General features: G+C 38.1%; 1 protein-coding gene across 1 annotated transcript; it reads right to left on the minus strand.

The window, feature by feature from the left end:
* Positions 1-1,591: 1,591 nt before the first annotated feature.
* On the minus strand, positions 1,592-9,258 carry LOC107727666 (ornithine decarboxylase antizyme 2-like; the record flags this gene model as incomplete). Its single annotated transcript, XM_016537623.1, has 4 exons — positions 1,592-3,486; positions 5,969-6,054; positions 6,412-6,584; positions 9,097-9,258. Coding segments are annotated over 4 exons (552 nt in total), but the record flags the coding sequence as incomplete, so codon positions are not given.
* Between the last annotated feature and the right edge of the window lie 8,596 nt (positions 9,259-17,854).

Below are 17,854 nucleotides of genomic sequence, written 5' to 3' on the forward strand. Positions count from 1 at the left end.
AAAAAATCATAATAGAAAGGTAGTAAAAAGTTTTTAAGGTGGTTTTATTGTTAGTTTGACTAAGAAAGTGTCCAAATTTAAGTGTCCAAATTTTGTCCAAAATTATATGTATTTTTATAAATATGACCAAAGAACATAAAAGTGCCCATAGTCTAAGAATCACCCTTATATTAAAGGGTGATCGAGTCTTTTATGGGGGATTAACCAAATCTCTGACTGACTCAACATATTTTGCGGGCTTTCTAAGAAGCGCGGGAAAATTCGGCAGGTGTTGCATAAACACGGGAACGGATTACGGTCTCAGAGGTCAGACCTGAACACAAGGACGAGCTCGCACAGTAACCGGGCAGCACAAAAATCTTAACGTGTTCCAGACTGAGAGAATGTAGGTCATTTTAATGGACGAGATTACTGTGATGTAACCCAACAAGGATCGTTAAGTACATAGCCTATGGCCTGCAGGTCTGTTTACAGTAGTGTTGGGTCGTTCTTGAACGATTCGTTCGTTTTGAACGAATCTTTAATGTGACTCGGGAAGAACGAGTCGTCTCGGGGAGTGATTCGTTCAGTCGCGCATGCGCAACATCCTGTAGGTTCTGATAAAATGATCCGAACTTCCCATCACTAGTTTACAGCGACAGACGCTCTCCAGTTCAGTCTGTCAACGGGAGACAGTCAGAGTTTCTGAATGAAGGTACCTCCAAAATAAACTGGTTTCAGATATTTGTTTTCAAGATACCATTAAGTCATGTCTAAATAACAAAATTAAGTGAGCTTTAGAAATAAACAAGCAAGCATATTCGAGTTTTAGGTTCAGTCTATTTGTGTTAGCTTTGAGAACAACATAGCTACTAGTGTATTTCGAAATGCTAACCCAATTTAAAGCTTAGATTTGATATTTACAGTCTTCATCTTCTGGTAAAAAGCAATAAATTGTAAATATGCCAACACGGAAAAAAACTGCAGTCGTTAAGCAATTGATTATGATTGTTTCTTGTAGAATACAGTTACTTGATAAACATGGACATTTTACAAATGAGTGATTCATTTTGCCATGCATAGGTGTGTTATTTATGCTCTATGTATTGTGTTATGTATTGTGCTGCCACAGAGAATGATGGGAAATGTAGTTTGGTTGTAGCTTTCAGCTTATAAACATACTTAAATGAGTGGTGTTTTCTGGTGAATTTTATCTCTGTTTCTTATTAACATTACACAAAATGTGTACAAATTAAACTGTACTATCCTTATTAGCAACTAAATCTTAATTATATGTTTATTAGACTCCTTGTCATTGATTGGCTTTAAACAAGACCATTTTCTGTTTTTGACATTTGAGAGCTATGAATTACATTATTTTAATAAATAGCGACCATTTTATAAGGACCATTTTTTCCATAGAAGACCCAAAAAAAGGTAAGTACACATTTATTAAGTTTTACTTTAGTTGCAATAGTTTAGTCTTAAAGTTCACTTTTTTCCCCCTTTGCAATTGGGATTGCACATTATTCAACTTCCGTAACTTAATAATGGAATTGTGGAATAATCAAATTGATTTTATTTGTGAAAGAAAAACAGGTACGTCATGAAGTTTTGTTTTGTCACGTGTTTTATTTGGACATAAAGAATAAGTTCAAGGTATACAAGTGTAGATTGTCATTAAATGATATCTGATTTACTCTAAATTCTACACTACAAAAAAATCAATCGGTATAGACAAAATAAATCATATAGATAAAAATACAATTTAAGTGGATGAACAAAAAACATTCTCTAAAAGCTTATTGTCACAGCCCATGAGGAAAGGTGAGATCTATTTACACATGCAAAACCTAAAGGCCACCCTGCTGAGAAGTATACAGAACTGGATTCATTGCACCTAATTTCCACAGAGATGACCAAGAATCAAAGAAACAGAGGTTTCCGTTTCAGGGAATGTTTTTGCATGTTATACCTGACTGCGCCGGGACCGAGCCTGCTATCTGAAGGTGCTTCTACGGTAGGTTCACCAGTCTTATCTGAATGAAACTTCAGGCGTTCTCTTTGAATGGAGACCATTATCTTTGGCAAGTGTGTCAAGTTCACTAAACACTGCAAGACATCGTGACGGCTCAATGCACATCTCTGTAACAGATGTGCAATGCACCATGGGCTGAATTGCTTATGTTTTTTACTAAAGTGCTTGTGTTAAAGCCCCTGAGGGGCAGAGGGTGGGGTTGGTTTGCTCTCATGTTTCCTGTTGGTTTGGGATGGCGAAGACAAAAGTTGTGATGGACTCGCGCAGTAGACCTGTGCATCTCCCTAGATAAAAATAAGGACCTTCATGATTTTTAAAACTAGAATGATTTCATCACAAACATACTCATGCATCTAGAAGTTTTCAGGCCTGGCTTTGTTTTAAAGAGTAAAAGCAACAGGCCTGATTGAACAACTTCTACTCAATGAATTCTTGAAAAGCAAACCTCACAACCAGACTCAGAAAAATTCAACTAAACTCAATCTAAATTTACACTCAAGTGCCTTGTTGGGGTCTGGAATGATGCACTGTTTTGATGAACGTACACTACAATGCTGCGTTCCATCCAATATTGAAAGATATTTTTATGCTTAAACAATTTATTGCATGACGTTTGGATGATGTATATAAAATGGTAATGTGCAGATGTGTGATCGTCAACAGTGAGCTGTGCACATCTCCCCAGTTCCTGTGACTGAAATTGCAGTTTTCATAAAAGTCTGAAGTCCAACTTCAAGTGCATTCTATTGCACTTTTCTATATAGGAAGTTAGAAATTCGAAAGTTCTCAGTTGAATGGAGCACAGCATAAATCATAATGAGTGTTTGAAGGACGAAAACACTCATTAGATGTTGCTGTTGAAGTGAGTCTTAGTTACTAAGAGCTATTCAGCTTGTTTCCTATGAGATCATTGAATAATTAACAAGTGAAAGTTTCAGATGAAACGTCTAAAGAAGAGTCAAACCAGATCAGAGAAGACTGTCAAGACAGTCTACAACCGGTTACAAATGCATTCCCTTCTGTAAAAAGTATCACGACTATGTCTGCGATCTGTATCCTGTTCTGAATGTTATAGTGTACACAACAGTATAGACAGTTTGATATATGCTGTGAATTAACAGAGAGGATATGCTGGATTTCTGCTTTAGCACCAACCCACCTCCGGCTGATGGAACGACCAATCAGAACCGATCGGTGGGATAATAATGGAAACTGAACCAATCAGAGTGTTAGTTGGCCCAGCTTCGCTCCTCCCCCTGTCTTAAAAGTCACTAATGCAGAGGTATAGAGGGGGAGGAAGAGGTGGGGGCATTTTAAGAGTGAGTGAGAGTGTGATGGTCACTCTTCATCAGAACTGCTGCTGTCTATGGAATAGACCATAAAGAGAAGATCAGGCCGGGGCGGCACCAGTGGATGACCTGGTTTTACCACTTCAAAACCCATGTAGTGGAAGGTCTTCATGATGGACACTGCACAAGCAGAGACAAAGAAACTTCCTTGTTTAGTGAATTATGGCATCAGACTCATTATTCAATTTAAAAGATTAAATAACCCAAATGAAAGTTCTATTATCATTTACTCACTCTCATGTTGAAAATGTATGTTTTTAGAAGGAACATCAATCCTCTCAATGATGGAGTTTAGGTTCCTTGCCACCGTCTGAATTGAACTTGTTTTATAAATTATGAACTTTACAGTTATTGAACTGAACTGGGCTGTGTTTCCCAAAAGCATCGTAAGCTTAAGTAGATCGTAGACCCATTGAAACCAATGATGCTTTTGGGAAACGCAGCCCTGAATGAATACTAAACTGACTTGAGCTGAGTAATGTCACTATTGTTTTTTATAGAGCTGCATTACAGCAGAATTGAAATTTAACTCATATTTAAATAAGTTTGCATTGTTGATTGTTTGTTATTTTCCTGTTTATTTCTGTGAAGCTGATTTGAATCTCTTTTATTGCAGTCATAATACGGCTGTCAAGCTCCAAAAATTACAAAAAGCATCGAAAAAGTGCTCAAGTCAAATGGATGAGCCATATTTTTGGAATCCAACTACTTCGGTTTCCATTATGGAGGAAAAAAAAACGGCAAAATATCTCTGGTTGTGTTGCACAGAAGAAAATAAAGTCCTGTTCACGCCAAGATGATAACTTTAACAATAACTATAAAGTTTCAATAACCGCTAACCAATAAGTCCACACCACAAATATATCGATAACGTCAGAAAAACAATATCGTTAGAATCACGCTCAGAATGATTACTTCCAGCTGATGAGCAATTAAAAACATTTACAGCCAATCAGAATCCATACTTCTTTAAAGCGCACAAGCATTTAAAGTGATAGACCGACAAATCTGCGGCGCATGTTTATAATAAACAGAATGTTATCAAGCATTGGTGCAGATGCTATTATAGTTATATTCATAGTTATTGTTTTTGGTGCAAACCGGGCTTTCAAATCGTATTGGTTTGGTACAACATGAGGATGAGTCAATGATGACAGAAGTGTTTTTTTTGTTTTTTTTTGGGTAGAATACTTCTTTAAAGGGTTTAAATGTATCTTACATCGATTGTCTCTGTTTTTCTGAAGCCACAGGAACACGTAGCTGACTTTCAACTGCTCCTCTGCAAACTCCAGCAGCCTGGTGAAACTGCAGCGTAATGAGAGGGACAGAGATGTAATAATGCAGATGTACATATTTAATGCTTTCTGACAGTCCACCACCTGCTTGTTGAAGGTAAAGCACTGATGGACTTAAATGAGAAATGACTGGAAGAACTTGCATCAAGAGCGGCTGCATATTTTACAGCCTCATCATACCAGTGATGAAACGTCACATGGAAAGACACTGCACAAGCAGAGACAAAGAAACTTCCTTGTTTAGTGAATTATGGCATCAGACTCATTATTCAATTTAAAAGATTAAATAACCCAAATGAAAGTTCTATTATCATTTACTCACTCTCATGTTGAAAATGTATGTTTTTAGAAGGAACATCAATCCTCTCAATGATGGAGTTTAGGTTCCTTGCCACCGTCTGAATTGAACTTGTTTTATAAATTATGAACTTTACAGTTATTGAACTGAACTGGGCTGTGTTTCCCAAAAGCATCGTAAGCTTAAGTAGATCGTAGACCCATTGAAACCAATGATGCTTTTGGGAAACGCAGCCCTGAATGAATACTAAACTGACTTGAGCTGAGTAATGTCACTATTGTTTTTTATAGAGCTGCATTACAGCAGAATTGAAATTTAACTCATATTTAAATAAGTTTGCATTGTTGATTGTTTGTTATTTTCCTGTTTATTTCTGTGAAGCTGATTTGAATCTCTTTTATTGCAGTCATAATACGGCTGTCAAGCTCCAAAAATTACAAAAAGCATCGAAAAAGTGCTCAAGTCAAATGGATGAGCCATATTTTTGGAATCCAACTACTTCGGTTTCCATTATGGAGGAAAAAAAAACGGCAAAATATCTCTGGTTGTGTTGCACAGAAGAAAATAAAGTCCTGTTCACGCCAAGATGATAACTTTAACAATAACTATAAAGTTTCAATAACCGCTAACCAATAAGTCCACACCACAAATATATCGATAACGTCAGAAAAACAATATCGTTAGAATCACGCTCAGAATGATTACTTCCAGCTGATGAGCAATTAAAAACATTTACAGCCAATCAGAATCCATACTTCTTTAAAGCGCACAAGCATTTAAAGTGATAGACCGACAAATCTGCGGCGCATGTTTATAATAAACAGAATGTTATCAAGCATTGGTGCAGATGCTATTATAGTTATATTCATAGTTATTGTTTTTGGTGCAAACCGGGCTTTCAAATCGTATTGGTTTGGTACAACATGAGGATGAGTCAATGATGACAGAAGTGTTTTTTTTGTTTTTTTTTGGGTAGAATACTTCTTTAAAGGGTTTAAATGTATCTTACATCGATTGTCTCTGTTTTTCTGAAGCCACAGGAACACGTAGCTGACTTTCAACTGCTCCTCTGCAAACTCCAGCAGCCTGGTGAAACTGCAGCGTAATGAGAGGGACAGAGATGTAATAATGCAGATGTACATATTTAATGCTTTCTGACAGTCCACCACCTGCTTGTTGAAGGTAAAGCACTGATGGACTTAAATGAGAAATGACTGGAAGAACTTGCATCAAGAGCGGCTGCATATTTTACAGCCTCATCATACCAGTGATGAAACGTCACATGGAAAACCAACTCGAGCTGCTTTTGACTAAAATTAAACCAGCCGTTCGTTCTACTGTGACCTAAAACTGTCTGTTAAAGCCGAACCATGTAGAGACAGATGGATACGGTTCTGCTGTCATCTTCAGTATAGAGCTGCACGATGATGACAGATTATTAACCCGACATACCCTTCTCTGCTGCCATTGTGAAGAGCTCCAGCGGGGATTTCCAGGTAGAGTGCATCGTCCGACAGAACCGTGTCCCAGCAGGAGAACCGTCGCTCGCTTAACTGGTACTGGAAGTGCAGGACAGGGGGCGCGCCGCTTACCGACCCCGCCTGGGTCACCGTCAACTTTTCGTCCTGGAGGAGACACAGGCACATAGTGTTTACACACAAGCTTGTTCTCAGAATGTTATTTATAAGAGCCCAAAATTAAATGTTAGCACAAAGGTTGTTCTTTAGCTCTTTAGTCTTAATGGAGTTCTCGGTTATGTTTTGTTTAAATATCAACTGTATCTTTAATGTTTCTCCAAAAATTCCAAAAATGTAACCTAATGACACAATTGTTGTTGCATGAATTAGCATACTGTCTTTTTCTCACAATATTGCATTCATACTTGTCCCTAGAAATATGTAAATAGCAATATATTTTTTATGATACACAATTTCCAACAGTTAAAGTGGTAGTTCACCCAAAAATTAAAATTGTGTCATTAATTACTCACCCTCATGTTGTTTCAAACCCGTAAGGCCTTCGTTCGTCTTCGGAACACAAGATATTTTTGATGAAGCCCGAGAGCTTTCTGACCCTGCATAGGCAGCAACGCAACTACCACTTTTAAGGCCCAGAAAGGTAGTAAGGGCATTGTTACAATAGTCCATGCGACATCAATGGTTCAACTGTTCTACGTCAGAACGCCGTCTCCTGCGTCAGCAGCAACACGCGCATGCATCGCGGTACTCTTGTGAATGCACGGCGGAGACTGTTGAATAAAGTCGTTATTTTTGTTTTCTTTGCGCACAAAAAAATTACTGTTGAGCCACTGATGACAAATGGACTATTGTAACAATGTCCTTACTACCCTTCTGGGCCTTGAATGTGGTAGTTGCATTGCTGTCTATGCAGGGTCAGAAAGCTTTTGGATTTCATCAAAAATATCTTAATTTGTGTTCCAAAGATGAACGAAAATCTTACGGGTTTGGAAATTATCCTTTCAATTGATTTTGTCTAAATATTACCAGAGTGGCATATTTAAACAAAATCAATTGATATAACAAATGAGCTCAAGAGCAGCCAACAGTCACTTGCACAATAGACTGTTTCACAGGTGTGAGTAATCCAAAACCTCTTAACCTTTTTGAGACGGTCACATGTCTGCTGCACACAGACAGTGCTGACATCTATAGTCTCACACACATGGTCAACTGTATGCAGAGCTCGAGTACCAAGCGCCAACACCATGCGTATGTAGGCCAGATGGAAACTCTAGCTGTAAATATGGCACAGAGCTAGGCTAATTTACTGTTTAGGGTTTTTAATTTAGGATCATGCTGTAGTAAAGTAGTAAACTGAGATGGACTGCATCCCATTTTGTCTACTGTAAAGTATTGATTAACTAATATATGTATTGATATTCCAATGTATTTCATTACTAGGTCTATATCTTAATTGTATTACTTCACATCACATGCTTACTTCACCAGTGGATCCTCTGCAGTGAATGGGTGCCATCAAAAGGAGAGTCCAAACAGCTACTAAAAACACCACAATAATCCACAAGTAAACCACACCACTCCAGTCCATCAGTTAATGTCTTGTGAAGTATAAAGTTTGTAATAAACAAATCCATCAAGATGTTTTTAACTTTGAGTCCTCTATCCATAATATTGCTTTCGCCAATGTAAAACTCAACTTGTTTGAATCAGGAGAGAAATATGCACAGATCAAGCACCATTTACAAGCAGTCCAAAACAGTTCTAAATGAATATGTCATGGGAGGAAGCATTATTATGAATTAGGTACTAATATTTGGCCAGAAGCTATTGTTAAAAATTAAAATGTCTTAATGATGGATTTGTTTATTACACAGCATTTCACTTAACAAGACATTAACTGATGGACTGGAGTGGTGTGGATTACTTGTGGATTCTTGTGATGTTTTTATCAGCTGTTTGACTCTAATTGTGACGGCACCCATTCACTGCAGAGCATCCATTGGTGAGCAAGTGATATAATGCCACATTTCTCCAAATCTGATGAACAAACAAACTCATCTACATCTTGGATAGCCTGAGGGTCAGTGCATTTTCAGTAATTTTTTCATTTTTGGGTGAACTAAGCTTAATGTTAAAGGGATAGTTCACCCAAAAATGAAAATTCTGTCATTAATTTTGTGCGCAAAAGAAAAGAAAAAAAACTTTATTCAACAATTCGTCTCCTCCGCGTCACCCTATAGCGCCATTTTGGAGAGTAACGTAATCCACTAAACGTAAATAGCGTATGCTGTTCTGTGTCAGCTGCGCCACACATTTTCTACGTTGTTTGCGCTTTGATTTGAACGAAAACAATGTATCCGCATGGCGCAGCTGACACAAAACAGCATACGCAATTTACGTTCAGTGGATACTCTCCAAAATGGCACCAGGGTGACGCGGAGGAGACGAATTGTTGAATAAAGTCTTTTTTTTTTTATTTGCGCAAAAAAAGTATACTCTCAGATTCCATCAAAAATATCGTAATTTGTGTTACGAAGATGAATGGAGGTCTTACGGGTTTGGAACGACATGAGGGTGAGTAATTAATGACAGAATTTTCATTTTGGGGTGAACTAACCCTTTAAAATGTGAAAATTGTACAAATCTGTGTTCTTACCTTGTGCAGTACGCTGTGAGGGAGATCCCTGCCTGTCCCTCGCCCACCCGGGATCTTCGTTAGTGGGAGAGGGGCATCAGGAGCACCACAGAGGCCCTGGAGCCCGCTGCCTCGAGCCCAGAACGGCACAACTACAAGACAGAGAGAGACAGACAGATCATTTTAAAGCTGTGTAAGATTATCCTCAAGTGCATTAACAAAAATTGGCATGTGCTTCTAAAAGCTTCCTTCACTCTGTTTGTCTCCAGAATCATGAGTCAAGTGCATGACGCAGCTTGGCACAGGCCTCAGGGTGCCAGCTGATAACAGATACCCATCCTGCCAACAGCATAACAATAGTCTGACTGTCTGCTTCACAGAAATGTTAGCACTTTTAAAGACTCACTCTCTCCATATTTCTTCTTATGCCTACTGTCACCTTGTAATATTTTCTGCAGCACTGTTATCACATTAACACTCAGTTCTCTGATTACAGACTATGGCAGCACTTGAGACATTCAACTGGAGTAAAACAAATAGTGTACTAATATCATGCTAATTCCAGAAAGGTATGCAGCTTTTTGTTAGCCCAACGCTAACCTAGCAACATTCTAACATCAAACGGTTGAATTATGTCAGTATTCCTAACTAGATCATGTTTGTCAAGACAAACTTTGATGTTGGCTTGAAAAAGCCTTGCAATAAGCATTTCTGGACTTTCAGGAGGCCAACATCTAAGACTTTATACTGACTTTGCACAAACTACATCAGGTCACATTTACATTAACGGTAAGCAGTGACATTTAGGTTCTTGGAGACAGATGTTTCACTTTCCACTTGACAGAAGGGAGGCAGTTCGCGCAGATCACAAACAAGCACATGATGTGAAAACAAGTCTGTAAATAGCAGCTTGGCTGAGAACATTTCACATCCCAGAGGGCTTGAGTTACAGCACTGGCTTTTAGAGATGGTAATAACAGACATTTACGTCCCCATGACACGCTGGGAGATCTTTGGATCTGACGTCTCATCTGAAGCCAGGCCGCACACTGTCAGCATAAATCTCTAATTATGATAGAAAGCATTCCCACTTTTCAAAACAGCCTTGTTTACAACAAGCTAGATGAAGGAATATGAGATCTCATGATCAGCCAGTATGCTGATAAGGAAACAGAAGATTGATATTTTATGCCATTATCAGCTGACAGCCATCAGTGACATGGTTACAGCATGCTGGCACAAATGAAATGGCTGTTCAATGCTAGGGTGCTTTTTCACGTCTCATGAGTCAGATTACCCAGCAGGCAAATGAAAGGAGGGAGGCGTAGTGCTTTCTGTGCCCTGGTAACCAAACGTAACCCAGGTGACAAAATCTGCATGGTGACCACATGAAAACAAATGAAGCTGTTACCGAGGATGTTTACTTTCTGTTTTTAGTTACTCTACGGACTGTTGTTACTTAAGTACAAAGAACTAGTATGACTGATTTTTCAATATACTTTTGAGATGTTCTTTATTTGTTCCTTCTCCTCCCCTGGTCTCTATATAGAAGCGGTGGGTATCTGCGAGTGAAATGTCAGCTTGTTTTGAAAGCCGACACTTTCACCCTCTGACATTCAAGCAGCCCCCCCCCCCCCCCCCCCCAACCCTCCAGGGCTAAACAAACAACAAAAATATATTCCCTTTTCCATAAGGATGCTCTATAATGATTCACGCTGCCTGCCAGTGACAGATGAATGACAACAATAATCATCAAATAATTTAATATTTGATGAAGTCAAACTTTATTAGAGCAGTAACTCATAAAGTAAACTCGAGATTCAGGACTACAAAACCCCTTTGGCATGATTCTCAGACCTGCTACAAACACATGTAGGACAGGCAGTTCTGATGGGCCGGTGGGAACAGAGAGAGTGTTTTATTCCATTGACAGCAGCAGCCTGCTGATCTATTAAAAGCTCCATTGTATCTTTTCCTCTCTGGCGCTCTTGTACATCCAGAAACAAACAACAAAAATATATTCCCTTTTCCATAAGGATGCTTTATAATGATTCACGCTGCCTGCCAGTGACAAATGAATGACAACAATAATCATCAAATAATTGAATATTTGATGAAGTCAAACTTTATTAGAGCAGTAACTCATTAAGTAAACACGATATTCAGGACTACAAAACCCCTTTGGCATGATTCTCAGACCTGCTACAAACACATGTAGGACAGGCAGTTCTGATGGGCCGGTGGGAACAGAGAGTGTGTTTTATTCCATTGACAGCATCAGCCTGCTGATCTATTAAAAGCTCCATTGTATCTTTTCCTCTCTGGCGCTCTTGTACATCCAGGAAATGCTTGTTTACTGTGTTAGGTAATCAGCTCAGAGCCGAATGGAGAGATTCTCTCTGTCACGACAGGCAGTGCCTGTAAACTGCTTCTGATTTCTGCTTCATTCATACCTTGTTTATTGGTATTTCATTAAAAAGGGTGACTTGTTGAGAAGACCCAGAATACCCTAGCAACAGACATACTGACACCCTAGCTATCACCCACAAACATTACATTAGTGAGTTGATAGAGAGTGAATAGTGAATAGTAAGTTGATAAAAACCTAATAATTAATTCAGTCATAAAAAATTTAAAATACAAATATTGTATTTGTTTACCTGCATGTGATGTCAGTGTGACCATTAACCAACATCAGAGAACTGTAAACATATGAATGTGTTGTTCAATTATTGAAATATTAATTTCTTCTGTGATTTTTCAACAAATATTTTATTTTAAGGGCTGACAAAAACGTTTGGGAATCCCTGCATTAAACACCCAAAGTCTTCCAGGTTTGAAATATTCTGTCCAGACTTCCAGAATCAATAAATTATGAATTTTTTACTGCAACTGTGTGAATAATATGTAATCATGTAATCCATAAAAAAATTACTATTATCTGATTACAAGCATTTTAAAATGCAATATACTCTAATTACAAGTATTACATTTTTGGAATCTGATTATGTAATCCAGATTACATGTAATCAGCTACTACCAGCACTGATGTCACAACATGGACTCTGTTAACGATGCCCTTACTGGTTCTTGAACATTGCGTTGCTGTCTATGCAGGGTCAGAAAGCTCTCGGATTTCATCAAAAATATCTTAATTTGTGTTCTGAAGATGAACAAAGGTCTTACGGGTTTGGAACGACATGAGGGTGAGTAATTAATCACACAATTTTAATTTTTGGGTCAGCTATCCCTTTAAGAATGTGTTTGTGATGTGAAAGTGCCCCGTCTCAGTCTCAATTCTGACCTGAGTTCTGTCCCAGTCTCTGTGAGACGGGCTGCTAAGCAACAGTGAAATGTCCCAATCCAGCCGAATGAACTTTCAGCAGCGATGCTGAGTTCAGTGTTCCTCATGCGCACTCACCTGAGTATATTCTGTCCTTACTGACGTAGACAGAGGCGTATCAGTTGCTACAAACTTCAATAAGGGACTATCTGTTCCCTTTTGACCCCTGACCCCTGATGGATGGTTAGGGATGCTGGCGTGTCTGGCACCAAGCAGAGGTTCTGTGTACATGCGTCAGGGGTTTTGTGGTGTACAGCATTAAGCTGATTGGCACTAATATTTTGTGTTCTGGCTTTGAGTTTCCATTGCAGTGTTCCCCACAGGACAGCTGATTACACACGCTTGTGTGGCATCTGATTAACCTCCAAGAGCACAGCACGCCACTTCCTCTTACTGTCAGTTCATCCATACTGTCATACCTTACAAAAGAGTTTAGGTTATTAAATTCAGATTTACATTTAAAGAGATAGTTAACCCAAAAATGAAAATTCTGTCATTAATTACTCACCCTCATATCAGTCCAAACCCGTAACACCTCCGTTCATCTTCGGAACACAAGTTAAGATATTTTTTATGAAATCCGAGAGCTTTCTGTCCCTGCATAGACAGCAACGCAACTGACACGTTCAAGGCCCCAAAACATAGCAAGGACATCGTTAAAATAGTCCATGTGACATCAGTGGTTTAACCGTAATTTTACAAAGCTACTAGAATACTTCTAGAATAGAACCCGGATGCGCTGCGCCTTGTTTACGAGCAGAGGAATGTACCAAAAATGAACGAAGGTCTTACGGATTTGAAACGAACATGAGGGTGAGTAATTAATGACAGAATTTTCATTTTTGGGTGAACTATCCCTTTAAATTTAGACAGGTTAAGATGTCATCTAGACTTTCTAGATACTAAATTTAAAATTTTATTCATAGCAGATGTTATTTAAAAAAAAAAGAAGACTTAAAGACACAGCAGCACAAACATAAGGGTTTGAGAGAGAGTAAAATTTTCAAAAAGACGCCATAAAAGCTGAAAAAAATTAATCCAAGATGGCGGACTTAGAAAAATTATTATCGATATTAATTCAGTATTTAAAAGTGTCTACACACACACACACAGAGAAAGGAATGTATATATTATGCATATATATATACAGTGGTGTGAAAAAGTGTTGGCCCCCTTCCTGATTTCTTATTTTTTTGCATGTTTGTCACATTTTAATGTTTCAGATCATCAAACAAATTTAAATATTAGTCAAAGATAACACACACAAACACAACATGCAGTTTTTAATTTATATAATTTATATATTTATTAATATATATAATATTATTTATAGAATATATTTATGCTTATTGGAGTACTGCACCCTTTATTTCTGTCCTGAGATCCCTGACTTTTCACTGTTCCCATCTGAGTCTATTTTTGCACACCATGCTTTGAGAAAAAAAATCGTACAATCTTTTAGAGAACTGTGTGAGTGTGTGAGTTTGTGAGTAGGAAGGGCAGCAGGTCGTGGGAATGGGTTCAGTGCACCAGCCTGGGCCGTCAGCAGAGACTCACTTCCACCAAAAGCATCAGAAGTGCAGTAAAAGAACAACTGAGGAAGTGGAGAAACAATGTACGAGTCCGAACAAACACACACACACACTGCGCTGGATCAGGGTGTGGGACTGCAGCACAGTGACAGCCGTTTCTCTGGACCCAGAAACCCATAGAGAAAAGAAAGTTCTGTTTCCCATAATTCTGTTTACGTTTCCGCTGGTTACGCTCCCACGGTGACCACTCTTCTTGTTTATTGGTCTATTTCTGTTTCCTCCTAAACTCATTTTAAAACTGGTGATATGATAGTCCGTATAAATTTCTCTGTGTGTGTGTGTGTGTGTGTGTGTAACTTCAAAGGTCTCCAGGCTGGAAATGAACCATGCTAACCGGTAATGTCTGTTTTAGGGTGTTGTTTATTGAAATGACTCCTAGTAGGAAGCTAGAACGTGACCAATGCAGCAACTTGAGCAATGAAAACGTGAATAATTATGAATGTACTGTTCCTGTCTTACAAAATGGCTGGTAGCATTATATTCAGTCTTTTATCAAATAGAAAGCTACCATCAACCACTTCTGGTCACCAAGGCCCACTTCTCTCACATTATTGCTTACTTCTTTACATAAAACACCAGCTTAGACCATGAATTTTTGTTCTGGTTTAGGCTAGTTTATGCTGGTCTGGTGGGTGGATTAGTGTAACTATAATTTCATTTGAGGCCTTATTATGTCTGTAATTCGTAGAACCTTATTTTTGATGACTATCTTAGCAAGCATCATCATTCTTATGCCGTCTCTCCTGGTTTTTGGTGATTTGTGTAGTACATTCTCTGAAATAGAACTAAAATATAAATGTAACTTCTAGGGCATTTTTTAAATATGGTGAGAAACCAACCCAATATTACAGGAAAACTATTTTACAAGATTCAACGATTCAACGTTTGAAAAAAGAAGATTTTTAGATAAAAGTAAGCATGAAAGGCCACTCCTAATTCGAACTATATGCAGACTGTACAAGAACGAGGTTGTACAAATTCATATGTATAAGCCACAAATTCACCAAAATGTAAAATAGTTACAAATTGCCACGAGATTGTGTTGTGACAAACATGTTGCTTGAATTTTTAGTAATGATAATGATTTCATATAATCAAGAAACTCATTAAAAAGGCATAATTTTGTAACTTTACCATTTATTAAATTAAATGGTTATGCTATTTTGTTTTACACATTTTTAATTTGAATTTGTCAAATGCCTGGGGGAAAAAAAAACGTTGTCCCCATCACTGACATTAATTAATTAATTAATTAATTAATTAATTAATTTTATTAAAAGTACTTCCAAGATCAAAGTTTTAAATAAAAGTCTGTTCAGATCTACACATACTGATTTTCCCAGAATGTAGAAAATATTGATTTACACTTAAATTTTTTTAAATTTTTTTTTTTTTTATGTGCCATTAGTGTTGCATTATTTAATGCATTTAATGTGAATGACTTAAAAAAAAAGATCTGAGGTTGTTTTTATTTATTTATTATTTTGATATTGATTCCATGAATTTTCCATGAAAATTAATTTTTGTGTGAATTTGTCATCATTTTTTAAATTAAATAATATAAAGGATAAAAATGAAGTTGTCTTTTAACAACTTAAACATTAAGCCTGAATAATGTAAGCCTGAAAAATCTACATTTTGGAGAATGACCCTTCTAAAACCATAGGGAAAACATAATCTTCAGGGTCGAGCACTGTAGGAATTCCATGATACTGAAAGGGCTCTTGTTTTGTGGTATTAGATATACGAGCACACTGAGCTGCTAAGTAGAACTTCTAGTAAACACGGACCCATGCATGACGTTCTGACACTAAAACATCGTTGAGCACTTAATCGGCGTGTTGTTACTGCCCTGCTTTCCTTAATCTCTGTGTTTAAACACAGAGCGCTTGGAGAGGACAGATATTCCGGGTATGTCCGGGCCTCTGTGCAAGCCTGTAAACATCTGTAGAATAACACGGGTTTCAGCGTTCTGGCCCTGCTCTGTCCACACAGCCTGAAGTAGGCCAAACTGCACAGCAGGGCTTTAGAGGGGCAGATTTGTGCCGAGTCGAGGGAATTCCACCCATACTTCCCCTCGCTGAGTCCGTTTCTGCGTGACTGAATCGCTGCAAAACAAGAAGCGGGAAGAGCTCCGGTCTGACTCATACTTGGGGTCAAGTATATGAAAAAAAAAATCACATAAACCACAGAGCACATGCTTTCCTCTTTCAACCGACACAACAACAGCAACCACAACATTAAAAGAATAGTTCATCCAAAAATAAAAATGGAAATTTACTCTCCCTCAGGCCATCCAAGATGTAGATGAGTTTGTTTTGGAGATTTGGAGAAATGTAGCATTACATCACTTGCTCAACAATGGATGCTCTGCAGTGAATGGGTGCCGTCAGAATGAGAGTCCAAACAACTGATAAAAACATCACAATAATCCACACCACTCCAGTCCATTAATTAACATCTTTTAAAGGAAAAGGCTGCGTGTTTATGAGAAACAAATCAATGATTGAGACGTTTTGAACTTCAAACCATTGCTTCTGGCTAAAATATGAGTCCTCCTTCCATAATATTGCTTTCTCTAGTGGCAGCCATTTCGTCTGAAAAAGTAGAGAAATGTGCACAGATCAAGCACTGTTTACAAGCGAAAACAATCTAAAACAGTTCTATACATATATGTGGGTGGATTTTGATGTGAGAGGACAACATTTTTAACGCATTATTATTGATTATGGACTCATATTTTGGTCAGAAACAACAGTTTAAAGTAAAAATGCCTTAATGATGGATTTGTTTCTTACAAATATGCAGCTTTTCGTTTCACAAGATGTTAACTGATGGACTGGAGTGGTGTGGATTACTTGTGTGGATGTTTTTATCAGCTGTTTGACTCTCATTCTGACGGCACCCATTCACTGCAGAGCATCCATTGGTGAGTAAGTGATTTAATGCTACATTCTCCAAATCTGATCAAGAAATAAACTCATCTACATCTTGGATGACGTGAGGGCAAGTACATTTTCAGCAAGTTTTCATTTTTGGGTGAACTAAGCCTTTTATGTAGTAGTTTGCTGTTGTTGTGTTAATTGTACAGCACTGCAGAGAGAGAGAGAGAGGAAAAGCATGTGCTCTGTGGTTTTTAATGTGATTTTTATCACTCAGTGTTTGGTCAGAGTGTCTTTGACCTCAAAGCGCAGCAGCACTGCGTGCTGGGAAACATGTATTCCGGAAACTTCTTGCATGAAGAGGAAACCTTAGATCAGTGCCATGAACATAAAGACAGAGAGAGAAAGGTGAACAGGATCTAAGCTCGTATTTGTTCCTGCTGAGTGTCAAAATGACACACTGAAATCTGAAATATCTGTATTAAAGGAGACATATTATGCTCCTTTGTACAATATGTAATATAAGTATCTGGTGTCCCCAGAATGTGTCTGTGAAGTTTCAGCTCAAAATACTCCACAGATCATTTATTATACAGTATCATTTTGAAAATGCCTATTTTGAGTGGAAGCAGAAACACGCTGTTTTTCGGGGTCTGTGTCTTTAAATGCAAATGAGCTGCTGCTCCCCGCCCCCTTTTCCAGAATAGAGCTACGCCATTAGAGCGCGTACCTGCTAAAAGATATGTCACCTTTAAATCTGAAGTGCCTGCTATTACTGAAATATGGGCACTTTTGACTTTAGCCAGTAAGCAATCACATAGCAATGCCTTGAACCGACCATAACACTCTAGTATTGTGGGTGCCAACTTTTGCATGAGCAAACAGGATTTATATTTTCTTCAGAACTCACTGTATGTTTTTCAGTGTGTTTGTTTGCAATGATGTGAAACACTTGACCTGTA

This window comes from Sinocyclocheilus rhinocerous, unplaced genomic scaffold (assembly GCF_001515625.1).
Source record: "Sinocyclocheilus rhinocerous isolate Xijiao unplaced genomic scaffold, SAMN03320098_v1.1 scaffold1605, whole genome shotgun sequence".
NCBI classification, from domain to species: domain Eukaryota; kingdom Metazoa; phylum Chordata; class Actinopteri; order Cypriniformes; family Cyprinidae; genus Sinocyclocheilus; species Sinocyclocheilus rhinocerous.